This window comes from Syngnathus floridae, chromosome 15 (genome assembly GCF_059516105.1).
Source record: "Syngnathus floridae isolate MCC-2025c chromosome 15, RoL_Sflo_1.0, whole genome shotgun sequence".
Taxonomy (NCBI): Eukaryota; Metazoa; Chordata; class Actinopteri; order Syngnathiformes; family Syngnathidae; genus Syngnathus; species Syngnathus floridae.
In genome coordinates, this window is record NC_142427.1 from 12,045,771 (window position 1) to 12,072,144 (window position 26,374).

At 43.7% G+C, this 26,374-nt stretch overlaps 4 protein-coding genes across 8 annotated transcripts; 1 reads left to right on the plus strand and 3 right to left on the minus strand.

Annotated features, from left to right (window-relative positions):
* Positions 1-93: 93 nt before the first annotated feature.
* nccrp1 (P1, F-box associated domain containing) lies at positions 94-2,294 on the minus strand. The gene is made up of 6 exons (XM_088397656.1): positions 2,047-2,294; positions 1,311-1,391; positions 1,151-1,247; positions 974-1,069; positions 615-753; positions 94-510 (listed from the first exon to the last, which is right to left on the minus strand). The coding sequence occupies exons 1-6, from the start codon at positions 2,186-2,188 to the stop codon at positions 364-366; spliced, it is 702 nt and encodes a 233-aa protein (XP_088253782.1). The 5' UTR covers positions 2,189-2,294; the 3' UTR covers positions 94-363.
* Positions 2,295-2,547: 253 nt separating this feature from the next.
* Positions 2,548-7,446, minus strand: LOC148386756 (odorant receptor 131-2-like). 2 transcript variants are annotated; one of them, XM_088397655.1, is made up of 3 exons: positions 4,239-7,446; positions 3,912-4,084; positions 2,548-3,845 (listed from the first exon to the last, which is right to left on the minus strand). In XM_088397655.1, exons 1-3 carry the CDS (start codon positions 4,267-4,269, stop codon positions 3,033-3,035), a joined length of 1,017 nt encoding a protein of 338 aa, XP_088253781.1. In that variant the 5' UTR covers positions 4,270-7,446; the 3' UTR covers positions 2,548-3,032. The 2 variants fall into 2 exon arrangements, with proteins under 2 accessions (XP_088253781.1, XP_088253780.1); XM_088397654.1 differs by having other exon boundaries at positions 2,549-3,845; positions 3,912-7,446.
* Positions 7,447-7,547: 101 nt separating this feature from the next.
* ckma (creatine kinase, muscle a) lies at positions 7,548-10,543 on the plus strand. Its single transcript, XM_088397653.1, has 8 exons — positions 7,548-7,713; positions 8,539-8,747; positions 8,812-8,966; positions 9,037-9,169; positions 9,305-9,476; positions 9,645-9,768; positions 9,837-10,026; positions 10,107-10,543. Exons 2-8 carry the CDS (start codon positions 8,555-8,557, stop codon positions 10,283-10,285), a joined length of 1,146 nt encoding a protein of 381 aa, XP_088253779.1. The 5' UTR covers positions 7,548-7,713; positions 8,539-8,554; the 3' UTR covers positions 10,286-10,543.
* A 217-nt stretch (positions 10,544-10,760) lies between these two features.
* Positions 10,761-26,374, minus strand: mark4a (MAP/microtubule affinity-regulating kinase 4a). 4 transcript variants are annotated; one of them, XM_088397652.1, is made up of 18 exons: positions 25,476-26,374; positions 23,577-23,774; positions 23,332-23,385; positions 20,737-20,785; positions 20,588-20,653; positions 20,256-20,326; positions 20,104-20,160; positions 19,457-19,693; positions 18,276-18,395; positions 18,088-18,187; positions 17,869-17,978; positions 17,124-17,316; positions 16,766-16,977; positions 16,589-16,692; positions 16,045-16,326; positions 15,621-15,703; positions 14,496-14,546; positions 10,761-14,450 (listed from the first exon to the last, which is right to left on the minus strand). In XM_088397652.1, the coding sequence occupies exons 1-18, from the start codon at positions 25,527-25,529 to the stop codon at positions 14,095-14,097; spliced, it is 2,397 nt and encodes a 798-aa protein (XP_088253778.1). In that variant the 5' UTR covers positions 25,530-26,374; the 3' UTR covers positions 10,761-14,094. The 4 variants fall into 4 exon arrangements, with proteins under 4 accessions (XP_088253778.1, XP_088253774.1, XP_088253776.1 ...); XM_088397650.1 differs by having other exon boundaries at positions 14,221-14,431; positions 14,502-14,546; positions 25,476-26,372; XM_088397651.1 differs by having other exon boundaries at positions 14,283-14,431; positions 14,502-14,546; positions 15,625-15,703; positions 25,476-26,371.

Consider the following 26,374-nt stretch of genomic DNA (forward strand, 5'->3'; position numbering starts at 1 on the left):
GCAGGACAACCACACAATAGAATAGAATAGAAGAGGGGAAAAAATCTATTCCATTCCATGTGTAACATATTCTAGCAAGAGTTGCATCGTATATAGTAGCTTAGCAGGGAAATTTTATTTTTCAGTCACAAAGGTCATGGGCCCAATGTCTAGCGTATAATATATGATATGTATGGAAAACACGGACAATCAAAAACGGAATATAAGCAATTGTTTCAGTTTTGGTAGAAAAGTCTGTCAATTTTATTCAATTTGTATAAACCTTTGTTTTGCTTCTGTGAAGCATACCAAGGCAGCCAATGTATTGCTATCATCTATGTATCATCTGAGGAAATCCCAGCAGCCGATTCAGAAAAGATGCATCTATGAGCTGCTTTTGAGTGGTTTGAAAATAACTGAGCTGCCAGTAAACCTTGTGGCGTAGAAGCCATTCAAAAATTGGTTCTTCACTCTGTGCAAGAAGTGAATGTACCTCACGCCCGGGCCATAGCCAGAGAACACGTGTGACACCTACAGGTCAAAAGAGAGGCAGGCAATGAAAAACACATGTGGACGTCAAACCAAAAGAGCACATTGGGTGGAAGGAGGGAGGGAGGGAGGAAGAAGGAACTTACCTCCTTCCACGTGAGGGAATAGATGCTCAAGTCCTCAGTGGGGTTGACAGAGTGCTCGGAGATCACCGTGCTTTTGTCCGCACCCAATAACTTCACATGGAGTTGGAAGATTGACTGATGCAGTTGACTCTCCTCATACCTAGTTCAATCATAATCATAATAATAATAGATTCATTTCATTTCAGGCTGCAAACACAAGCACTGAAACCTGAACCGAAAAACGAATTATGTACACCAAACATAAATATTCCATGCATGCACAATTTGCAGAAACCTTTATGACATGCATCATTGGAACCAGGCTGATAAGAAGCCATATGATAATGTTGCACATTGTCCATGATGAGTGAGTCACCCACCAGTCTTGAATGACAATTTCTGGTTGAAACTCATCCAGCAGCTCATCCCATAGACCTTCTGCCTTTAGGTCCAGAGTCTGCTCCAGTGTAAACCAACTGACAAAGAAAGAGAATATTTTGCAGATCATGATGCTAAATGGATTCTATTCCTCCCTTACCATCTGCTCCACACATTACCTGTAGTTCGGTAAAGCACAGATCACAACCCCTGGTGGAATGCCACTGGTATCTTCAGGGAGAACCTCTATGTTGGTGGTCCAGCCAGTGAAGTCACCTTCAAATTGAAATTTTCAAATGAAATCACACACTTGACAGACATGCAAGTCAGTGTCTTTACCTTCCGGTTGAAAAATGGGAGGGCCACGCATGGGAAATTCTGGCAGGTCGGGTTCAGGTGGAGCTATATCTTTACTCAAGCCTGTGCATTGAGGACAAAGGGGCAAACACCACACCTGTTGAGTTAGCAAATATTACAAAGCCCATGTGTTGCAGTCACACCCAAAATCACACGTAAAGAGAGTTTAGACTGCATGTTTTTGGAATGTGGGAGGAAAGCCATGCAGTCATAGGGAGGGAGAACATGCAAAGTCAACACATTTTATCACAACATTTAGTGAATTACTCACTTGACTAGCTTTTCAAAAAAAAAAAAAGTGACAAGCAACGAATCTGTGGACTTTTGTAATTCTAGTGTAGACTTATTTAGACTTTATTGTAGACTAGATTGATTTAAAAAAAAAAAAATTTAATCAACTCAACTCACATTTTTAAATGGGAACTACAAAAGGCCAAAGGTTTTGCAAGACGTTGTATGAAACCCAACACTCTCCCCTGTGCTCATTTTTGGGTTTGAAAATACCCTAGAAACATTTTGGATCAATCTAGTGCTAAACCACATTCTTTTACCCTTCCTAAATCACATTTCAATGAAGTGGTTGATCATAAAGACAAATGACAATGACTATAAAGTGGGATTCCTCAGTCAAGTTCTACTTGCAAACGAATCATCCCAAAAGTCAGACTCAGTCATGGAAACACAATGGGTTGCTCAGGTAAGCTAGTACATTAGTTACCATGAGGAGACGGGTTCTTGAGCAGATTTCTCCCAAATGGTTTGGCTTCATGCACAGACTTCCAGTCCAGACTTTGTGGTGCCGGCAGGCCCTGCACATTCCACTCATCCTCACATTTCTTTTTCCACTCAGCGGCACTCATGGTTCAGGCGACAATGTGTGTTGTGTTTCAAGCAGGAAGTTCTTTAGGACATTTATTGCAGTGTGAGTGTGTGCACACCACACCCAGTGTGTTGCAACGTAAACAAGGCCATGCAAGCTGCTGTCCACACTCTTAAAGGCACAGTAAGCTTTTTTTTTTTTTTTTATAGCAATCCCCCTGAGTGTCTTTTCTGCATGATGTCAAAGATGCGCTTTTGTGTCTATTTGAATTGAGCTTTATAAATCATTCTGCCATTTTGCCGGGGAAATCAGTTTTTTTTTTTTTTTTTGAACTGAGTGGCAATTCCATTGACAATGTACTGTACATGTATTATGTTTGAGGCAGTCCAACAAAATCCCGGACAATTTCTGAAATTCCCCCTGGATGTTTTTATAGGGCTCAAAAGTAGGACATGAAAAAGTTGGTGACCTCCAAGTCCGATTCAAATGATCTCGAAGCTAAAGAGATTTGGGAGTTTTTCCTTGGCCTCAGGGCATGCTGTTAATATTTGGCATGTGAAGAAGACCTTTGAGTTTCTGTGATTAGGGCCTGTATAAATTTGACTTGACTTGATACTGAATGCCGATGGCCATCACAAAATCGGTGAGGTCATAAAATGACAATTTTGGGGAGGGAGGCTGCGGGTGCATCGAACGTTAGGCTTTCATTTCAGAAATAGAAGGAAGACTTAAGCAGAGAGTGCCTGTTTTATTGAACGAGAATTTCAATCAAGTGACTTTGTTTAGACTTTTGACTTGCTGCAGAAATGAAATTTGGTGTTCTCTGTAGCGGAGCATCAATTTCATAAATGCGAGAACATACACACGCACACAGTTGTAGTTAGTTAATTTGTTGGGGCTGGGCCGTTGTTCTTGCTTTTGATTTCTGCTGAGTCAGGGCCGCAGTTGCAGAGCAAGTAGTGTTTGAGGTATTTCCTGAAGCACTTGTCCCTCACGCCGTATATGATGGGGCTGATGGCGCGGGGCAGGACCTGAATGATGATGAAGCAGCCGAACAAAGAGTCTGAGTAGCTCTTGGGGAACCAGCGGAACAAAGCTTGCTGGAGCGGTGGAACCACATACGTGGTCATGCACAGCAGAAGCTGAAAACCGTGCAGCATGATGGTCCTCTGAGCCTTCTTGGCATCCTTGCTGGCTGATTGGGCCACAAAGAAAACCTTGAAGTATGTGAAGAAAATGACCGGCCATACAAGCAACAGGTATATAAGGTACACATATTTCTGCTTCTCAGCCAGCAGCGGATTGGGGAATACGTTTGGTCGTGTGCAGAAGACCCGAGATGAGAAGTACTCCGGCGGCTCGGTGGCCAACGTTACGAAGAGGTCCGGCAGGATGGAGATGAGGGTGCAGGTCCAGATCAAGGCGATGAGGGCCAGAGTTCTCCTGACCGTACAGATGCGAGCGTGCTGAAGCGGAAGACACACGGCGATGTAACACTCGGCCGCCATGCACGCCAGGTTGAGGGGCGTGTTCTCATTGGTGGTGGCGGCCACCAGGAATAAAACGGCGCACGCAGACACGCTGATCCTGTAAACGATGTAACTCATCACGAAGAGGATGATGCTCATGGTCATCTGGATCATGTCATTCACAGCCAGATGGAAGAACAGGATATAGCGAGGGTCCGAGAAGAAGATCTGAACATAGATAGAAAAATTCAGGTGCATGTTAAACATCCCCAAAAGTCCACGATGGTGTCTTACCTGGTGCTTGCAGAAGGTGTAGATGAGGCCCACGTTGATGTAGTTGATGGACAGTCCCATGGCAAGCACCAGCAGGTTCTTGGCCACCGCTTTGCCCAGCGAGTCTTTGTATTGGATGATGACGCTGGCGTTCCCCAACGCGGCTTCGCTCATGTCAGCGCACTCCCCGCACGCTAACGACAAATCACGTTCAATCGTTGAACTTTCCATATGACATCATTATCATTGAATAAAATGGAAGTGCTCATGAAGATCCTGAGCGAGAGCAGTGTGAGCATGCGTGGCTGTAGCTGTGTGTGTGTGTGCAGTCAACTAGTCAAGACTCACCTGTGTCAGGTGCATACACCTGAGTCCCCATGCCAGCCCTTCAGCTATCTTTTATACCCCAAATTGGATGATCCTGCGCACATGCGCACACAAACACACAGACAAACACACACGCGCACACACATACACACGCACACGCACAATAGCACAGAATGCCACTGTAATATTTTGCGACTATTTCTTAACCGTTCACAAATATAAATTCAAAGTTTTAAAACGATCATATTTCCCTGTAGAGTTTACATGAAATGTTTATTATTTATTTTGGGCTTATTTTTGGTCCAACGTTAACGTGTTTCTACTGTCAAAAGTTAAATCATTTGTTGTGTTTTTTAGGGAAATATTCCGGCCATGAAGCAGAGAGATTTCACAACGTTTTGGGGACGGACATATTGATTTTCGGCCCGTGTATTTTGCGTGGCAAGAATGACATTTGAAGAATACTGTCCACCAAGTTAAAAGCATTCTTGCTCCACTATGATTTTTTGCATTACAGGCAGTCTGGTATCACGTGCCCGCTCGCTCGTCCCAGTACCCTGGACAGCGCCCTGCTCCTGCTCACAACAGTCATAGCCACGTCACAATGACACACGCACCCACCGAAAGTAACAACTGCCACCAATTTGTTTAGTTGTGTTGCAGGATTCAGAGGAGACTGAAATATTGGTTGCCATCATCATCAGCTTGTGATGCAACGACAACAAAACAAGTCCTCAGATGCGGCGTGACCTTTCAGGTCATTTTTCCTCGGGGGATATTTTATCGCGTGAGGGAATTCTCAGAGGAACGTCGACTGGATGACTTGATGAATCCGCGGAGGAGACATTAAAGGTCAAACCGCTCGTTAGCAGAAATGTTGTGTCTGCTCATAAAGTAGCTGTGTTCCGAAGTTCTCGTCTCTTTGCTTAATGGGTGTTACATAACACTGCCTGTCAGCTGCCTGATGATTTATGAGGCAATCCACTTAAAGCAGTTGAACAAGCATACTTGAACAGGAGACATACATTCATGGCTTCAAAGGAACTCTATACTAATAAGATAAATCCTATAACCCCAATCTAAGCACTTCATGACTACTTACCTTACCACCTAAACAAATCTTTCTCAAATATAGAAAAATATTTATAATAAAAATATGAATAAATAAATAAAAATACCAAATTAATAAACACATATTTATTAAGCTTCGGTATTAAATTGTATTGCATTCACAATGAGGCAGTTGAATTGTAACAACCTAATACAACTTTCAAGACTTTATGGCGTCACGTGAGTTGTTCTGAGCATTTCTATGACGCATGTGCACGAGAAAGTGCACTGCTCTTAAGTCCTTTCACTTTCTCCACAGAATACATTTATATTCTATTAATTGTAATTTGACCTTGAAGTATACAGTAGTTAATCACAACTGGGGTAAACAAAAAGACTATTGGGCCACTGGCAGGCAGAATGGAAAAAACGAACACAGAAGATATGTTTGGGGTAAGTGCATCTTTCATTCACAGAGCAGCACGGCTCTCCGAACATCCCTTGGTGCTAATAGCTTTTGAGCGTCCTGTGCCAAAGGCCCTTTTGATATTCCAGTCTCTCCTGGCTCGCTTTCTCATGCCCTCACGCTTGAAAATATTCACCAGCTTTCTGGTGCCAAAGAAGATACCACCCACCAGCCTGCCACTCTGAATTGGGATTTGTAAAGCTTGCCAAGTTTTCATTTGCATTCGAAGATTCACCTCATTCAATGTTCAGTGTGCAGCTGACCATGTCAAATCATACATTTTGTCAGGTCAAGAGAAGGTTAAGCTGGCTAGTGGACTGATGGGATGAAACTAAATCAGGGTCGGGGGATGAGTTCATGCTTGTCAGGGTGTAGGCGAAGCCAAGCAAGCTAGCCTGATATAATTATAGCATTCCTTGTCCACAAGATGGACGGACATGTGACTCCTGCTGGTTTTAGTTACAAAGACACCAGTCACCAAGTGGAAAGATTTTGCCACTATAGCGCCATGCTCCAATTGGAAAAAGTGTTTCCATTTCAAATTTGACTTTGCGCTCACTTTTTTTTAGTATGTTGAGTAAAATTGGAGCTGTAACTTGCCATCGATCATGATTCATATTTATGTTTATTTTGCATTTGTGTTCTCTCACACTAGTAGTCAACAAACAGGTGTTTGATTTTATGCGAGCGGGGGCAACGGAATGAAGCGTTAGATATGGTGTTCTATTCAAGTACTATTATTTATAGAGGCTTTGCACGTCATTGTTTGTGCTTGCCAAGCCTCTAGTGTTACTTTCCCGTGCAGTCAAATATCACTTGAGAGAGTTTAGTCCTGAACATATATAAAAATTTGCTCTTGGTATGCAATGGACGCAGCTGCAGCTTGACACTGAGCTATTCTGACCTAGGTCAGTGCAGTTGGCGTGCATTCCTTTCCAAGCGACAAGTTGTATATACATTTAAATAGGCCTAATCTGCAATAGTGCAAATCACATGATCACTTTCTATGAAGTATTCAACTTTTCAATACTATTGAAATACTAGGTGGTATTGCTGTGTCTTGATGGTACATTGCATGTTGTGAGGAACTGGTATTTGCGGAATGCATAGTACATACATCACAGCACTACCCTGAGTGGCAGTGACTCAAATGTCAGCCGCTGGTATATGGTATCATTGGCAGCACCCACCACTCGCTATTATTTTCACCCTGTAACTGAAGAAGAAAAATGAATCTTATATGATTGTCGCTATTTTATAATAGAGAATACGTGTGTAGTTGGGGTCTGTTTTTAATGGCTTGTATTCATTTTTACGTGATGACCGGAATTGTACGGATGGCTGAACATTTCTAATTTTGATTTGGCACCTATAGAGTCACCAAGCTCATACATACAGTGCTATGAAAAAGTATTGTGATTTGTTTTGGTGCTAAATTAGCATTTTAACATGGCTAAAAGAAAAAAAAACAAAACATCATTAACAATGTTTTAAATGGCAGACAAAGATCCCACTGATCTGATGCCTAAATATTTCCTCCAGCCGTATTTACATAAGCTAATGTGGATGAATGGAAAAAGTCCACCGACCCTTCCCAACTTTCACACCTGACACCCAGACCCCTTCTCCGCTTTGCAAAGACCTTGCTCAGCTTTTTTCATATCAATCCTTCACTGCCATCCATTGGTGCTATGTATGGGCGGTTGCAGGGGGGGGGGGGGGGGGGGGGGTCGCTACAGCTGTGGGCGTCCTTCTTGGCCGCCTGTGGTGTGCCCCTGTCATAAAGTTTGCATCACAGTTCACAGGCCTTGGCCAATCACAGAGGAGCAGGCACTAAAATGGCAAGCGCAAGGCTTGAGTGTCAGCCCCAGTATATAAACAGAGAGCAAAGTCCCGCAAATCCGGGTGACCCCTAATTTGGCCGCAGTGAACAGGATCTGATCCCAAGGACTGTTACCTCTTTTCTTGTCTAGTGTGCAGGTAAATATGACATTTTACTGGGTAAATTCAGCAAGGAGGATGAAGATGCCGTATTTGAGGATTCTGAGAAGGATGTCAGATGCCAATAAGATATTTGCTATGATGCTGCATGGATTCGATGATTTTTGACTGAAGGACACATATGAAATGGTTTTCGGGTTCCAGGACTTTTTTTTTTTTTTTTGTATTCCGTGTATTCTTTTGGCGGATCAAGACCGTTTGGCATACATTTCTCGATTCTCATGGAAAGATCAAGCCGTTCCAAAAAGTTGTTTGTAATTATCCAATTGAATGAATTGGTTGTAGTTGATTAAATGTCAAATGTCACTGCATGCATTACTTTGGATTGCAAGTCAAATATGTCTGTATAGACAAAAACTGAACTCATGCAGTGCCATTGACGGTGACAGACGTCAAAGATATTAACTGGGTTGGCAGCGAATGAGTTGAGAAAGGCACGGCTACAGATTTTCAGTCATATATGACAATCTTAACTTGGACATCATTTGATCCCAAGCAAGATACAAACGTTTTCTCATGTAAAGATTTTGTGCTAAGCAGTATAATGTTGTGAATTTTCTAAAGGGCAACTCACTTAGCGGCGGACGTGACCAAGCTAAAAATAGCTCCCTGTCCTTCCCAACAGACTCTATTTTAAGTGGACATATGATACATTGGAAACTGTGTAAGACATGGAACCAAGATGCCTGCGAGGCACATAAAACAAGTGCAGCTGTCTCTTTTGAGCGATTCCATATCATGTCATTTTTCAGATCATAATCATCTCAGCTTTCTGACATATCTTGGCTTTGCTTCTGTTGGCAGTGTGAGAAAAGCAACCATGCCTTTCGGAAACACCCACAACAACTTCAAGCTCAACTACAAAGTTGAGGAAGAGTATCCTGACTTGTCCAAGCACAACAACCACATGGCCAAGGTTCTGACCAAGGATATGTATGCCAAGCTGAGGGACAAGCAGACACCTAGTGGCTACACCCTGGATGATGTCATCCAGACTGGTGTTGACAACCCCGGTATGACAAATGCATCAGTCAATGGAAAAGATTTGATCTTCAAATCAACCAATGTGTTCCTTAGGTCACCCCTTCATCATGACTGTCGGCTGTGTGGCTGGCGATGAGGAGTCCTATGAGGTTTTCAAAGATCTGCTGGACCCCATCATCTCCGACCGTCATAGTGGATACGGCCCCAACGACCTCCACAAAACCGACCTGAACTTCGAGAACCTGAAGGTCGTTTGGTGAAAACAACCTAAACTAAAACTTGACACTAATGTTCCCCAAACTTTGTTGTCGTCAATAGGGTGGTGATGACTTGGACCCCAACTACGTTCTGTCCAGCCGCGTCCGTACCGGCCGCAGCATCAAGGGCTTCACCCTGCCGCCCCACAACAGCCGTGGCGAGCGCAGAATTATCGAGAAGCTGTCCGTTGAGGGTACGAGCCAATGCATTCAAACATTTGGACAGGGAACAAAAAGGCGGAGCTCATGAAAAGCAACCTAGCTTAGAAATGGTGATCCCTAGGTTCTAAAAATTCCCTATGTTCCCACAAAAACCTCCACCTCACCAGCTCTGACCAGCCTGGATGGTGAGTTCAAGGGCAAATACTACCCCCTGAAGACCATGACTGATGCTGAACAGGAGCAGCTGATTGCTGATCACTTTCTGTTTGACAAGCCCGTCTCCCCCCTTCTGACTTGCGCTGGTATGGCCCGTGACTGGCCCGACGCCAGAGGCATCTGGTGAGTGTCAACCATCAAACCATATCAGATATGCCCCTTTTTTTTTTTTGCAGCACAATTTGAAAATACTTAGAATAATATCATAATAATCGAGTCTCTTTTGTATGTAATCGAATTGAGATTAGATATATATATAATGTGGCTTTTTTTCTTTACTTCTGTCTCAAGGCACAATGACAACAAGACTTTCTTGGTGTGGGTGAATGAGGAGGATCACCTTCGTGTCATCTCTATGCAGAAGGGCGGCAACATGAGGGAAGTCTTCAAGCGTTTCTGTGTTGGCCTTCAGAAGGTACAATGGAAAAGACCGCCTAGAAGGATCAAAAGCAACATTTTCACGTCTTTGTTTTGGGTTACCAGATTGAGGAGATCTTCAAGAAGCACAACCATGGTTTCATGTGGAACAAGCATTTGGGCTACATCCTGACCTGCCCCTCTAACCTGGGAACCGGTCTGCGTGGCGGCGTCCACGTCAAGCTGCCTAAGCTGAGCACACACGCCAAGTTTGACGAGATCCTCACCAGGCTGCGTCTGCAGAAGCGTGGCACAGGTATGAATGCGGGTCTTCTCAGAGCGGCCGAGTCCCCGATTTGCTCTTCAAAACATCCGCCCTGATCCTCTCCTCCAAAGGCGGTGTCGACACCGCGTCCGTCGGTGGCGTTTTCGACATCTCCAACGCCGATCGTCTGGGATCTTCCGAGGTGGATCAGGTCCAGATGGTGGTTGATGGTGTCAAGCTGATGGTGGAGATGGAGAAAAAGCTGGAGAAGGGAGAGGCCATCGACAGCATGATCCCTGCCCAGAAGTAAAGAGGAACAACCCTGTTTTTTTGTTGTTTTTTTCTCATGACCATTTCACAGCAGCTCATGGAGAGACTCTTGACTCTGCTCACCTTTACCTCCTTCCATCTTTTTTCACGTTCTCTTGCGTTGGTTGGTAACATCCTAGGATCGATCCATGCTGAGCTAGGCTCCCCCTGGCAAACGTGGCAATACCTACTTTTTGGTATAAACAAATGAGAATTATTGAAACTGTTCACTGCTCAATAAAAAAAATTGCCCCATTAACAGATACATGAAAAATGTGTTCTTTATGTCACAAATAATTTTGATTTTTTTCAACCATTTCAGCTTGTTATTTATTTTATTATTAGTTGCAGTTGTGTAGCAGATGGATCCAATCCGCCAATGAAAAATAACATGAAGGGAAAAAAGTTCTTCTGGACCTAACTATTCAGACTGCTGACATTTTGGACATCAAACTAAGACAAAGTGAAAGACGGAATGCCAACATCAGTGAATTTTATTAACCTTCAGCTCCATGTTCTCCTGTAGATATCACAACCACTCAAGCTCAGTTTACAGTTGCTTTTTGTTATTGTTGGGGAGGAGTTCAAAGAGCAAAGCAGTGAAAAGGCAACCAAATTTGTCATCATCGAAGCTCTTTTGCATACATCATTTTTCCCTTCCAAAATCTCTTTTTTTTCTTTTTTTTAACAGTGCATGTTAAATACTGAGCCGTTCTTGATTCAAAATACTGTACCTTTACTACAAAGGTTTTAAAAAAAAGTTGGCTAGATTGCACCCCTATTGTTTCTCCATCTTCCACTAATGTTGAGTTGTTTGCTTGGTAGCCTTTTTTTTTTTTTTTGTCATCTTGAGTTGGTTCCACTGCAATGCTTCACCTGATACACAACACAGTCGGTGTCTTTCTATGGCTTAAATGCAACACAGGGCTTGGATAAATAACATCAAGGATGTTTTACGCTTCCCAATCCAAATAGGGATTTCAAATGAACTCTCTTCTGGTAGGTCACGTGGGTACATTTCTAAAAACAGACCCAGCTTATGTTTTTTTTTTTTGCTGCCCTGATTGTAGTTAACAATATGAAGCCACTGTTTTACCCAAAAGCTGTCTGTCCACGTGCGAGAGGGGAAAGAAAGCTTGCAGCCACGTCGAGCACACGTTTCTTGATACTGTATAGATTTAGGTTCAGTCTGCATTTTGGCAAAGCTCCCACTCCTAGCTGTGCATCATTTCTCCCTTTGAATCCAAACACTGAAGTCATGCGGGATTGCAAGTGGGTTGTTTTTTTTCCCCATTGTCACTGACAGAAACAGCTTGAAATTAGATTGACGTTCTCTTGCTCTAGCTATAAATAAACCTTGAGCTCTAAGATATATACTATTTTCATAAATTGTATATACAGTCAACTGACTGATATAAATCCTGTTTTAATGATATTATTCTAAAAAATAAATGAAGTACCTGTGCAAATATCCACAAATTGAAGTGTTTCACATTTAAGACATTGGCGCCCTCCAGTGGCTAGTTGTGGGTATTCCACTGGAAGGAGCTGATTCAAGTCAAAGCAAAGTGCATTGAGGTCTATATTACCTAATGCAAAGATATACCACAACGAGTTAACGCCCAGGCAGAGGACAGGGACAGTGTCCACATTGCTTTTCGCCTTAAAGAGGAGGTCGACTCTCCCTCCTCGCCGACTGAAAGAGCACACACACACACCCACACACACACCCACACCCACACACACCAATCAGCGATGATAAGCTGTCATACATTGGTCTGTTACGTGATTGTATAATGACTCCCAGCACAAACACGGTCTCGGGGTTGAGGGGAAAAGCAGATGACTGAACGTGTTGAGGTTGGCATCCCTGTTTCATAGTAAGTATGAAAATGACATGGACATGAGGGATGGATAGATGGATGGATGGATGGATGGATGTTCGTTTGGGGTCACCATGAGAAAAGCCACATTTGAGAAATAGTATTAACAGTAAATCAGCAGCCAAACAACATGACCTCTGCAGCCTACGTCAATATCACAGTACGGTATTCACTAAAAACAGGGAGGGAGGGAGGGAAGGAGAGAGAGAGAATAGAAAGCAGTCGTGGCTCTTTCTGTCTTTTGTACATTAAATACTACATACTGTGTGTGTGAAGGCGCTGGGGTAGTTCACTTTAAAGGCAACTGGACTAACGAGAAGACGGGAAAACAAAATGGCCTTTCTCGGATACTCCCCTTTTGTACGCAACAGCCCGCAGTCATCAAGAATGGACAGACAAGTTTAGATCGTGTGCCAGCCACAAGAAGAAGAAGAAGAAGAAGAAGGAGAAGGTGGAGTGTGTTTTCATGTGATGGCTTTTGCTACTTGGCTCATCCACTTTGGTGATGGTGCAGAGTTGTTGTGATAGCACAACAGCTTCCTACCCTCATGGTCACTAATAATGGACGCATCCTCAGCTGCCCCATGAAATCATACTGAAGTGAATGAGGGCTACAGATTCTGTCAAGTACAAGGTGTCAGAAGAAGTGCTATGCATTTGAAGAAAAGGTGAAGGGATGACACACCAGGATCATTAGAATGCTTCAGACAAGCACCTTAACAAGAAGACCTGACATTCCTTAAGCCCTTGATTATTCATACCCTGGCCAAATTTTGGAGGTGTTAAATAAGGGCATTGCTGTTTGCGTGTTTTAAAGAGAAAAATCTATATAAAAAAATAACATGAAATAATGTATTCATTTTAATTTTGTCTCCTTTCTTTTTAGCTTGAGTTAAACGTACCAATCCTTTGCAATGTAATTATATGAAATATCAATTTTTAGAAGATATTTTAAGCCAAGCTTAATAGAAGATGTTGCAATTAAATATCCCTTAAAACAACTTTAAACAGTCGTTTATCCCCTCTCGAGTAACATTTCCACCTTAAGACCCGTTCATTAAAAAAAAAAAAAAAAAAAAAAAAAGAAAGGTAATTGAGTCCAACTTTGGCCAGGTTATGAATATTATTGGGCATAACGTTGAGAAAATCTTTTCAGTAAAACCCTCCATTCATTAAATGAGCTGTCTGCACCCTCAATGTTGCCAAAGCACTTTTCTGCTCATCCGCCACCTGAAAATGTGTCGTGAAGCCAAAAACACCCGTCGACTAGTTAAGCCCACCGACCGTGCTTCTGACTGGCAAACCCTGCTCTGCTCTGCTCTGCTCTCATTGACCTTAATCCAGCGCAGCACCGTGGACTCATCAAAACAACACAACTCCACGGCTTGCCTGGCACCGAGCCGGCCCATCTCCAGAAGTGTATGAAAAATGGAATACGGAAAGATGAACCCATATCACTATTAAAAAGTGGATGAGCTTGTCAGTCAGTGAAAGACAATGTATTTCTGCACTAGTAAAAATAAGAGTGAATTCAAAACAACTATCAGAGCAATAAATTAAAAAATAATATTAGAATTATGGCTAGAGTAGTAGAAAAAAATATTTAACTAGATTCAGTCAAATCCAGGTCCAGTGGGTGAAGTTTCTCAGCGAGGAGAGCTGAGCTTTTGGGGGGTGATTGGATGGGGGGAGGGGGGGCGAGGGGAGTGGCTTGAGAGAAGGGGCGCTCGCCTTGCTGCGCATGTGTCTTTGTAAGGGTCAAGTGTGCGTGCGTGCGTGTTTACGTGCCGGGAAGAGACCCCTTGCCACTTCTCTGCTGGCTCGCTCTACGTATCCTTTTCAAATTGGCTTCCCATTTGACGCACCCTTTCAAACACTCGCACACACACTGACACATACATCCCCGGCGGGCCGCAGCAGCCTCCGTTCAGAGTTCCAGATCCTTGGATATTTGGGTGGCGACGTCCCGAAAAGCAAGTGGTGCCCCCCAGAGTCGTGTGTAGCGCACCCCGTTTGAAGTCCCGGAGGCGCCGGCGGAAAGATGGCACACCTCGGCCTCAAAAGCCACACGGCCCCCTGCCACGCCATGGGTGCAGGAGAGCAGAAAGGGGCCGGCATGGTGCACCTGGCAGCCGCATCCCAGTGCCGCCTCACGCAGAGCCAGCACAACCTCCGCAGGGTCCCGCCGCCCACCGCTTCTTAGATCCCGGCCACGTCCGACGGTCCTGGGCTCGGACGCTTTTTGATACCCAGGTAGATGGCAACTGCAAAAGGAGACGTCCGCTTTTATTGCACGCAAACGAAACGACAGCAAATCAAACGGAGCACACTGACCTTGTGAGCGCAAATCTCCTGATTCCCTCAGATTCATTTGTGACCCTGCAAGACAGACAGACGCCGTAAGAGCTCATCCGGAACAGGAAGCAAAATGCATTGAGATGACGTTCGGAACAAGCACAAGCAAGCCATACATACTACGTCTTAGCCACCAACCTTTCAATTTAAAGCATGCATGGATTGCTCTTCATAGTACCACAATGCACATTCCAGTAACACATGGAAGAAACATTGAATGAGTTTCAAGGCATTAACCACCACAAATTGATCATGAAAACTCTCTGGCAACACTGAGCACATAAGGTAGGCGACGGGTCGTTCAAAGTGCAGCAGCTGGAAGGAAAGCCTGCCATTACCATCGATCAACCCACTTCATCAGGCATGAAAACTGCATGAACCAGACATGTGTGCTCCACTCTGAATCAACGTTCCATTGTTTTTTGTTTTTTCTTCAACGGGGTGTGTGGGTGTAGAACACAATGAGCCTTCATTGCAGTTATGTAGGAAGAGTTCTGGCTCTTTACTATAGTGGTCCTCAATTTCTTTTCCAACAGTCATGCAAATTTGGGTCAAGTTGGTTATGTCTCTGACGCACAAAATAGTGACATGTTGTTTGGCGGCTTATTTATAACAAAACAGAAAAAGCACGGTGTCAAAAATGAGCCTCTTTCCACAATCAGGGCCGTCAAAAAAAAGTAATGTCCGTAGCCCAGCAGATGACGCTATTTTGCATTCTTGCTGTTTTCTAGTTCATATTTATTGCAGTGTTTCAACTTGTATATTCACTTCACTATCTGTTTGGCTAGCAGTGTAATCATTTCCTTTTTTTATCTGTGTGTTCAATGCAACCAGAGTATACGTGGATGACGCAACAACTCTTCAAACAACAATCAAGACTTCTTGCTAAATGCTAAGTCATGCTTAAAACCTACTTTATAAAAAGCATGAACTAAAGATCAAATCAAATCAAAAAAACATGCAGAGTGGCAACAATTAATAAATAGGGCCGTAAAGAAAAATCAGTCAGGCATTCACGGACTGACGACGGAAGTTCCGTGGCAGACGATGGAGCGGCGCAGGCACACAAGAAATAAGCAAGACACAACGGGAACTTACTAACGGTTTTTGATCCTTGTGGAAGAGTGCAACCCGACACTGATTTGTTTGAGCCCTGGCGCTTGGACGGGTCAAGGTTGACCCTGATGCCATGACAGTAGGAAAACAGAATAAGAAACAATGGAGAAGGGAGGGAGGGAGGTGGGGGTTATTACAAGGAAGATCATTGAATCGCAAGTGGAGAGGAGAGTGTGGCACAGGAATGGAGTGGTAAGGATAAAGCTGCATTTTGATTAGATTAGTCATGTGTGATTATGATGACGAGAGGAAGAGGGGAACGCGGGGATAATCTGGGGTCACAGACCGACTTGCAAATATGAAAACATTCTCATACGATCCGAGCAAGGTTGAATTCAAGTTGAAGAAATGGAAGAAATGTTTCACTGTATGATTAGAATTTCTTATTTCTCTTTGAGAGAGTTACCTGCGAGTGATTTTGGAGGTCAGTTTGGTGAAGAGGTTGGAGGTGGCCCTGGTGCGAGCATGGGGCAAAGGGCTGGCATCATGGTGGGACAGCGTGGGTGAAGTGGGCGGGGCCGAATAAATGGGAGGCCCACGGTCTCTCAGCTGTCCCCCGTGAAAGGTGCTGCGGATTGTGGAGCCTCGAGTCAAGCGGCATCGGTCTGAAGAAGAGGAAGACGCCGCTCCGGCTCCGGATATGCTGAGTGTGGAAGGAGAGGCCGTGGGCATGCGGTGGCCCAAAGAGCTGCATTCAAGGACAACAACGACAAATGATCGAGTGCATTCTAGTTTGAAGAGTTGAACATAAAAAGTCATTTGACGTCACTGGCTGAAGTTTTTTTCCACCCAGGAAACAATTCATCATTCAGCAACCACTTAAGTTGTCTTTGCGTGGTCTGCCATGCCTTTTGATCTAAGTGTTGAGCACTTTCTTTTTTATTAAAAATGGACTTATTGTATCATGAATAAAAAATACGCAGCTAACAACTAAAAAGACAGATGAGTACCTGTTGTCTTTGCCATTCTGCAGGAGAGAGTGCCTGTCAGCACCCGAGCGATCCGTGCACACGTATGTATTGCGGCGTGTCATTGCGCTTCCAGGGATGTTGTTCTTCATTGTGAAAAGGAAGGTGAGAAGCACCTTTTTTAGTCCCACGGAAAAGGGAATCAAATAAAACACTCACCGTGGTGGCGGTCATGTCTTTACGGCGGTCTGGTATCTCCGACTTGTTCGGGTTATTAGCGCTGCTAACCATGGGACTAGAAGGAGGAAGGCTATGGCTTCCCATCACGCTGCAACTGGCCTTCCGCGAAGGCATCCGTCCCTCTCGCAGCTCCCTCTCGCCCGTGCTCGTCGGGCTCCGTTTGGGGTGCATGACGGGCATGGACGGTCCGCCTTTGTTGTGGAGGACAGCAGTGCAAAGACAGACAAGGGATTCATATAAGGAGTATTCTGCATGAAGAGTGGCTTCCAAAGGGAGCTTGGCACAGTAACGCTTTGGGTTGGCCCACCTGAAGTCCCAAGCAAAAGTAGATACTCACAGAAGTCGCTGTGTCGTCGCTGCCTGTGGTAAGTGGAGGCACTGCGCTGTGTCTTACTGTGTGAGGAGGAGGAGGTGGAAGAGGAAGAGGAGCCAGTAGCTGTTGAAGAGTGTTTGTTGGTTCCGTTGGTGATGGGGCTGGGTCGCACCCTCGCCAACGACAGGCTACTGGCTGTGCGGGCCTCGCTGCCCTCCTAAATCACATGAGAAGCACCGAAAATTTCATTTGATTGGCATCGTCGGATATTTCTAATATGATTTACTTCATTGATTTATTTCAATATTATTCATTTATGATCATATTTTAAGCAAATTTTTAGAATTTAATGAATTGTTTTAAGTTGGATTTAATTAGGGTTAAATAACTTCACATCAGTGTCTATTGAATTTTTATTCTATTTTTTTGCGGGGGGTAAATAAAGATGGCACATGTTAGACCAGTACTCAAGTTGGATGCTTCTAAATGCAAAGAAGTCAACAGGCAAGAATGTAATGGCCAACTTCATAACTGTTAAGAGATTTCTTGGCACAAATGGGTTGACTCGAAAGTGGCCGGCCAATCCGTTGCATTTAACAAGAGGAGCTTATTGAGAGGCTGCATTAAGAACCAGTAAGAGATGAATAACTATGAATCATGACAATCCCACTTGGCAGGTATCAAGGGCAACAGGGATGTCAATCAAACCGTACCGTATTCCCTCATACATACTATATGATCAATAAAAAGAGATGCGTATATAACTCACATCGCCTTTGCGGCCCAGCAGTAAGTAGGTAGCGGTGACCTCATTGTATTTCTGATTGAGCAGAGAGTCCTTGATTTCATCGGGAGTGAAGCCCATGCCGACCATCACCTCTGAAGCACACAAACAGTAAACGCTGATGTCAATCATCTCGTGCCCTGACAACGTTGACCGTCTTCAGTCAACGTACAAGCCGTAGAATATGAAAGCCACTCGACTCACCGATGCGGGCGGGATCGCTGTAGTCTTCAACTGGTTCTATATGGGGCTTTAAGTCCTCACCCTCAAACCCTGAATTGATCCACTTGTCCTTCATAACTTGCTGTGGAGACATGAGGAAAAAAAAAAATCAAATATATGAGTCTGGTGTGTTTGAATTGCCGCAAACGCTGGCTATTTCTTTTCCTCACATCTAGGGTGCAGCGTTTGGCGGGATTGAGCACCAAGAATCGCCGAAGGATCCCTTCACAGTCTGTGGACATGTAAAACGGCACGCGGTACTTTCCCCTCAGCACACGCTCCCTCAGCTCCTGTTGGGTTGGTTACACAATACAGATGCTGAAGCAACACATGGGGAAAATTGAAAATCACGTTTGGTATGGCCCAGTATGTCATTGCAATTTTTTTTCTGTCTGCACCTATAGCCTTCTTTAATCCTTAATAAGGCAAATAGATTAGTAGTGAATAAATCATTGAAAAGAATTTTTGGGGGAAAAAAAAAAAAAGTGCTTCCACCCATCCTCTTCCTCATGCTGCTAAGTGATTCATTGCCTGGTGAGATGAGAGCCAGTTGCAAGCAGCTTTAGGGATTATTTAAGATTTGTTGCTGTCATACTCAGATGGCCAACAAGACTACAAACAAGGAAGCTTTTATTCGATTTTGTTGGTATTATTTTGATTTGATCGGAAAAAGAATGGCAGTGAAAGAAAAGGGAAATTTTTTCACTCCCGATACAATGCTTGTCACCTCTTTTATGGTCAATCTGACTTGCAAAGGAGTCAACAGACATGGTGTCTGGTTGCTAGTGCAACCAGAACTCATGGGAAAACATTGTCGGGAGCTTTTGGCATTTTTTTTTTTTTTTTCTTTCTTTTTCCAGACCGGGCTATAGCCTAACACAGTCCCCATCATTCAAAGGGTGAATGAACAGCGAGTTGATTTACTATCCAGTAAAATGTCTTTTATCGTGCTATGCTCACAGCAAGGCGATAGTCGGAAATGTCTTCAGTTTAGTGATGAAATTAAATATTTATATATCAAATCATAATGTGATGGCAAAATTTGATTTTATTTCGTTCCAAGGAGACTGTTTGGTAAATTTCTGGCCTTCTGACAATATAGTTGTTGAACCCTGATGGACATGTTTTATGTAGTGTAGATGTTGCTACGACAACACTAAATCATCCAGTCCTACAATAAATATGACCAGCTAAAGTGGGGGCATTTTAGGGGTCAACAACGGGACATCACACAAATACGCGTCTAACCTATTTTGCGGCGTGATAGGCTAAAATTCAGAACCAAGTAAGAATCTTTGGAAGAACCTAGATGCCATAATGCAACTTTTGGTGCCACTTCCCACCCACTTGCCTTCAAGTTCTGCCCATCAAAAGGCAGCGAGCCACTGACAAGTGTGTACAGGATGACTCCGAGACTCCAGACATCCACTTCTGGTCCATCATATTTCTTTCCCTGGAAAAGTTCAGGGGCAGCATAGGGTGGCGAGCCACAGAAGGTGTCCAGTTTGTTGCCAAGTGTGAACTCATTGCTGAAACCAAAATCTGCAATCTTGATGTTGGCATCTGCATCCAGCAGGAGATTCTCGGCCTGTGCACATAGTAGATGCAGAGGAAGAGAAGCTAAGTATGGAAGAGGAGTGCAGAGAATGATGAAGGAAATCATAGGATGAAGGAGGAGAAAGTGAAATGAGATTAGGTTGGAAGACAAAACGTCACCTCCAATGGGAGAGAAAAAAGAAGGATGTATGTAACAGATGGGAAAGGGGGAGGAGTGACTCCATGTTGTCCAACAACACTGATAGCTTCACGTGACTCATGCGTGTGCTCCGTAATCTATTCCAACACATGCCAGCGTTCGCCCACTTTGAAACTCTCCATACTGTGTGATTAAGACGCTATGGGGCCATTTTCACGCACAAAGATTAAGACTAGTCTGAGATTATGTCTTGAACTAGCCTTAATCCAAAAAGCCAAAAAACATCTTCTCAGCTTTTTTACCTTCAAATCTCGGTGGACAATATTCTTAGTGTGGCAATAGTGGACAGCGGAAACAATCTGCAAACATAAAGTGATTTTACAAATATTAGTCATTCAATTTTAATTCTATGAATACATATCAAGTTTGCTGCATAAAAGAAAATGTTTTATACCTGTCGAAATTTGGCCCTGGCTTCAACCTCCTTCATTCTTCCATGAGACACGAGGTAGTCAAACACTTCACCTGTGATTGGGAATGGTAAACAGAAAAGAAAAAAAAAATATATGATTTCTTCAGATAGCAGCCATGATTGGTCGGTGGAGAAATGGAATGTGCCACTGGCTCACATTAGCATTTCCTATTTGAGTGCTTTTGTTCTTCTCAGTAGTGCAGTGGAGTTGGCGGGGGAACAAAACGTTCCCTACTTGTTTTCTCACTATTGCCAAAACGGTGGAAATGTGGCTAAATGGTGATTACAATTTCTTGGTGGCACATTTTACCCACCTCCACTGGCATACTCCATGATCAGGTAAAGGGTCTTATCTGTCTCAATCACCTCGAACAGCTGCACTGTGGCCCAAAACAGAAACCCCAAATCAAAATATGTAGTACGTACGGGTCACCTTGTGGATACAAACTGGAGTCTTCCTTACCTATGTTGGGGTGATTCAAGCCTTTCATTATTCGTACCTCTCGAAAGAGCTGGAAAGACACAACATCAATATAATACAATACATCACATTTTGGCACTTCAATGTAGTCATTTGTTTCATTCAAAAAAAATGATATGCAAATATTTGCGTTGTCACATTTAGGTTTGATATCAATAGTTTCATACAAGATGAACTCATCATGTTAAGGTGCTTGTGTTTAGTTGCAAATGTGCATCTTTCGGTTGACAAGCCCCAAAAATTCTTTAAAACAAATCCTTCAATATACTAAATAAATAAAAAATATAATAAAAATAAAAAAATAAATGAAAATATTTAAATAAGACATGGAGAAAACAAGGCCCTCCAATGAAAAGAACTAAATAAACAAATTCCTTGTAAATGAGTGCTGGTTTCACTCGTTTTTTCTCCCATTTGCCCTCATCGCATCTTGTTTCTCCCTCTATTCCCTCCTCCTCCATGTCTCGCCATCTTCTCGCTTTGCAAAGGCCAACGTCACTGTTGCCATAGCAACCCAGGTATTAAGACTACCATCTTTCTCAGCTTCTCCAGCTGTGCTTATGTGAATCTTGGCATATACGTAGTAGCGATGTGTGATTGTCATGTTTTCCTTCCCGGCAACAGCATAGCAAATGACCTCAATTATGACATAAAGCTCAAATGAAAGGGCAGTTGAAATTGTCATTTCTACGAAATCTCTCTGGTGATGTTGGAGCCTGATTTGGCCATCTGTGCCTCTCTTGTCCACCCCTGTACATTTGCTGACAGATTTCCCCTCGACATGAATTCCCGTTGCCATTAAACCGTGGGCATGTGAGGAAATGCCGCCACCATCATCAATGGCAAATTGTAAAATGACAAATCCGCTGTCATGACCTAAATGTGGCACCAAGGTCTCTCACACAACAGCTGGTTGGCTACCAAAGTAGGAAGACTCGGGTCAAGCATTTAATTATTTGACTATGATGTAAGCATCTGAGCTAAAAAAAAACAAATGACTAGGATTAATGGATGTCTGCGATCAAAAGGGCAGCGGATGGGAAATTGCGTTTATTTACAAAAGCCCTCATAACAACCCAAGGTCATTGCTTTTGTTAGACAAAAATACAAAGACTGAGAGAAAGAATTATTTTCATTTATCCTATTGTATTAAAGGAATTCTTTTTTTTTTTTTGGAGGGGGTGATTTAAAATGCCCATTTCTGGGCATGCAACAATATAAAAAAGATTCCATTTTTCATTGATTCATTTACGTTCTCTGCAATGGTCGCCCTGGGGCAATGCAACTCATGCTAAGTATGAGAAGGACAGACTTACGGTTCAGTGATTGAGACTCTTTGGCCCATATGTGCACGTAAGCGGCATTAAGGGCAAATATGGCTTGATTGGATGCCTCTATGAAGGCTTCATCTCTTCAACATGAGCTTTTTACGCTTACCTGACTGATTCAGTCATATTAGGCCACACATGGCAGAGCACAAGAGCTTTTGACGTGCCATCTTTGTATTATATCTATCTGTCCAGCTCCAGATGACTATACAGCGGGCCCCACACACACAAATATATATATATATATATATATATATATATATATATATATATATATATATATATATATATATATATATATATATATATATATATATATATATATATATATATATGACAGGAACGATTTCTATGTACACTTTGATTTCTGTGTATTTATAATGGTCACAAATTTTATGCCAATTCCCATTATTCACAGGACAGCATAGCGAAAAGCAGCATTCCACTGTACTGCGCTTCTGAGTGCTATGCTGCAGTTGCCCTTGATTGCTGCCAAAAAAAAAAGTGCACTGGCTTCATTTGACCTTCATGCACGGTGTCCACCATTTAGGCTCAAACGTCAACATGCTGACCAGCAGGAAAAAGTTGACGACGGTGAGCATTTGGGAAAAACTCAAGTGACAATATATTGGCCACAAAAGCAAACATCTAAAAGGGCGATTCTGTGTACTGAAATGTAAATAAAGAGGATACAAAAAGAAATACAAGAGCGCTTCCTGAGAAATACAGCTCTAACCAAATGCGATTGTCCGGAAAACAAGTAGTCATAAAAGCCGTCGACGGCCCGTCCACTGTGAAACTGTGACAATTGTTAGCTGTCATCAATTGCACAAGCGAAAGAAAGAAAAAAGATGATCACAGAAAGGGGAATTTGCAGTGTTTGCCGATAATCACGGACCTTTACGTGTCGGCTGAAATAAATTCCCACTTTCCTTCCACTTTGATAGTGCGGGAAAATTGTTGAAAATGCTTTTTCCCCTTCCCTGGTTTTTCTTCACATAGCGACGCTGGGCATTCCGATTTAAATCAATTAAAGTGACAGGCTCATTTCACTTCGAACATTCATCTGTTGCTGAAAGGCGCTCTGCGACCATTCCCCGTAAACTTCCAAAGGTCATTGTGAAGTGGTACAATTGACCAGTCTGTTACTTACCATTATTTGAGGTTTTTTTTTAAATTTTTTTTTTTTAACAGAGGATAGTTGTAAATAATTGAAAGCGCTTCTCTGCATGACAGCGCAGTAACTTACCTTTTGTAGGCTGGTTGGATTCAACTGAGTTTTGTCTATGATTTTTATTGCGACCTGGAAAACAATTATTTGGGGAGAGAAAGATTTGTAATGATCTTATCACAAGACAATTCAAATGAAACATCCTGCTTGGTCAGTTGGAGATGGTTTTAATTAGGAGAACATTAGCGTGGCTAAAAATATTGCAAATGTTTCCCTTCACTTCCCTATCCCCTTGATTTCTCCATCATCGTTTGATATCTTACCTCTCTGCCCGTCAGGATGTGGCGCGCCAGCTTGACCTTGGCAAAATTTCCCTTGCCGATAGTCTTGAGTAAACGATAGTTTCCAATGTGAGGCTGCTCATCAGAGCAGGAGGCGATAGAGTTCCTGCACCGTGCACCGAGCGAACGGCTGGACTGACTCGTCGCCTTGTCCGCACGGCTGGCCCCCAACAACACATGCTGCAAAAAAAAAAAAATGGAAGCTTTAACATAAATATTACTTGGCTAACATCGTCACACAGAGCAGTCGGTGCAGGGAATTTGTTCTTACTTGGTGCAGTTTAAAAAGGGCATTTTGCGCCGCTGTGGGTGTGAACACAATCAACCTGATTTGACAGCATAATGTTTACATACCGAGTGATATTCAAATAGCGGTGCATATATTCACTTTTTGCGATTAAAATTCATCAACACTTATGCAAGAAAGGCAAAGCAATTGGTAGCGTGAGAGCTAAAAGCAGAAGGCAGAGGAACCACCATGTCACAGTGAGAAGTGGGTGAGCTATGCACGTACGTACGTACGCAAAGACAAACAAATAAAAGGAGGTTAGACTCAAAAAGGGAGCAGATGCTGACACAGTAGTCCCTGGCCAGTTCCGGGCTCCAAGGCATCGCACTTCCATCCACCCAGCATGCCATCTACACACACTCACTCACACAAACAGGCATGTACAAACTCTCAGCCGTACCGCCATTCCTCCTCTCACGACTCATCCAGAGCCCATTTGGAATAACCATAGGCAATGAGAAGCCACAAGCAAAAGCAGTGTGGGCTTTTTTTAAAAAAAATGATATATATTATAGGCCCGAGCACGTGAATCCACACGCCAACCCTTCCTCAACTGTGGCAACATCTCGCCTGTTCAAATCACTCATACCACCATAATCACTTCATTGTGGAAAGCAGATCAAGATTATTCTAATGGAAAGGGTGGCTGTCAATTCATAATCAATCATGCATGCATCTTGTAAACCCTCACACACACACACACTGCCTCTCTGGCTTAACCACCTTTGTGTGCTAAAAGCTCTGCTAACAATCAAGGAGGTGGGAGGTGGGGGTCACATGCAACATCAATCTGTGCTAGATGTATAGATAGACGCATAGATGTATAGATAGATGTATAGATGTATAGATGTATAGATAGATAGATAGATAGATAGATAGATAGATAGATAGATAGATAGATAGATAGATAGATAGATAGATGCATGCATAAGATGTATCTGCTTTGCAATGTAGTGGATGCATACATGGCGGTCGCTGTCTGCCAGCCAGTCAGCCAGCCAGCCAGCCAGCCAGCCAGCCACTAGGGTTGGGCGCTAAGCAGCCTGCGCAAGCACTGACTGCACATCATTCCATGCAGTAATCCCCCCCTCGCGTCATACGAACAAACCGGGCAGGTATGCACTATACATTTGTTTTGGCCTGTGCAGCCGTCCCACCCACCTGATTGCCGGAGAATGCATGCATGCATGCATGCATGCACACAGAGGAAGCAGCAGCAGCAACGGCGGCGGCGGTGAGGGGGTATTGTGACATCACAATCTCCATACAGCCTTATAATAAGATGTGACAGCTGCTTTTATGGCTTTCTGCGCATATTGGTTATTGCATGCAGAGAGCTGCTTCCCTGCACCGAGCTATACATGCATGCAAAGGCACTCGGGGTTTGCCCGTTTTTTTTATTTTTTTTTACACAAATATAAATCCAATTATTTTTTGGAGTCCCAACGCAATGACGAACCAACACATCACGCTATGCATCCAACCCGTAAGATAAAAATAGCACCGAATGCATGCCAATGAAGAAGATTTGGAGAACGCATTTCTCCCCCTAATGCCCCCCAAAACAAGCTTTAGGCTGCAGCTGCACTTACATGGTCTCCAGTACTCCTGTCGTTGCCAGACGGTAATGCAGATCGAGAGGACATGTTTTTTCCTCCCCTTTCCCTGAGTGACAATCGCGGCGTGTTTGGAGTGAGCGCTTTTGTAGGCTCCACCGGCAGAATAACATCCGCCGTCTCGAATCAATCTGCCTCTTCTTCAACCGGCCGAGCCGCGGTTGAGAGCAGACCTCTGCCTGTCATGGCAGGAATTGATATCCGGAGGGGGGTGTCCTCAAAGCAGCTGCATCTTCCATCCACCATGCACTTTGCAGGGGGAGAAAAAAAAAATGGAGACCAGAGAACACGGTCGATCGGCGATGCAGCAAATGCAAATCCGTAGCATGGAATATGTGCTAAAATGCAGAAATGTTTGGCCGGAGCCCAGCGTCTCTGTGGCGACTGACTGACGGACTGACTGACTGACTGCCTGCCTGCCTGCCTGCCTGCCTGACTATCCACCCCCTGGCTTCATTGCTGCACAAAACAAACACGGCTTCTTCTGGATTGTGTCATCTCCGTCGCGCACATCAAATCTTATTTGGGGATTTTAGCCCATCGATGCCGATGCAGCACGCCCGCTTGACAGCTGCTCTCGGGAGACCCAGTCGAAGAGGGAAGGTGCAGCGGAGAAATAGGCCAAAGTGGTCACAAATCGGTATTCTCGCTCGCTTGCTCGCTCACTCGCTCGGTGTGCTGCGCTGCGCCGCTGCGCCGCTGCACCACTACGCCACGCCACGCCACGCCACGCCACGAAGAAGAAGGAGCACTGAGTGGAGTGGCAGGACTAACAAGACTTAAAAAGCATCAAAGGCTGCACGTCGGCCTTGATCGTAAGCACTGCATCCATCCATGCCCTTGAAGCAAAATTGAACATTCCCCAATCAGATCAT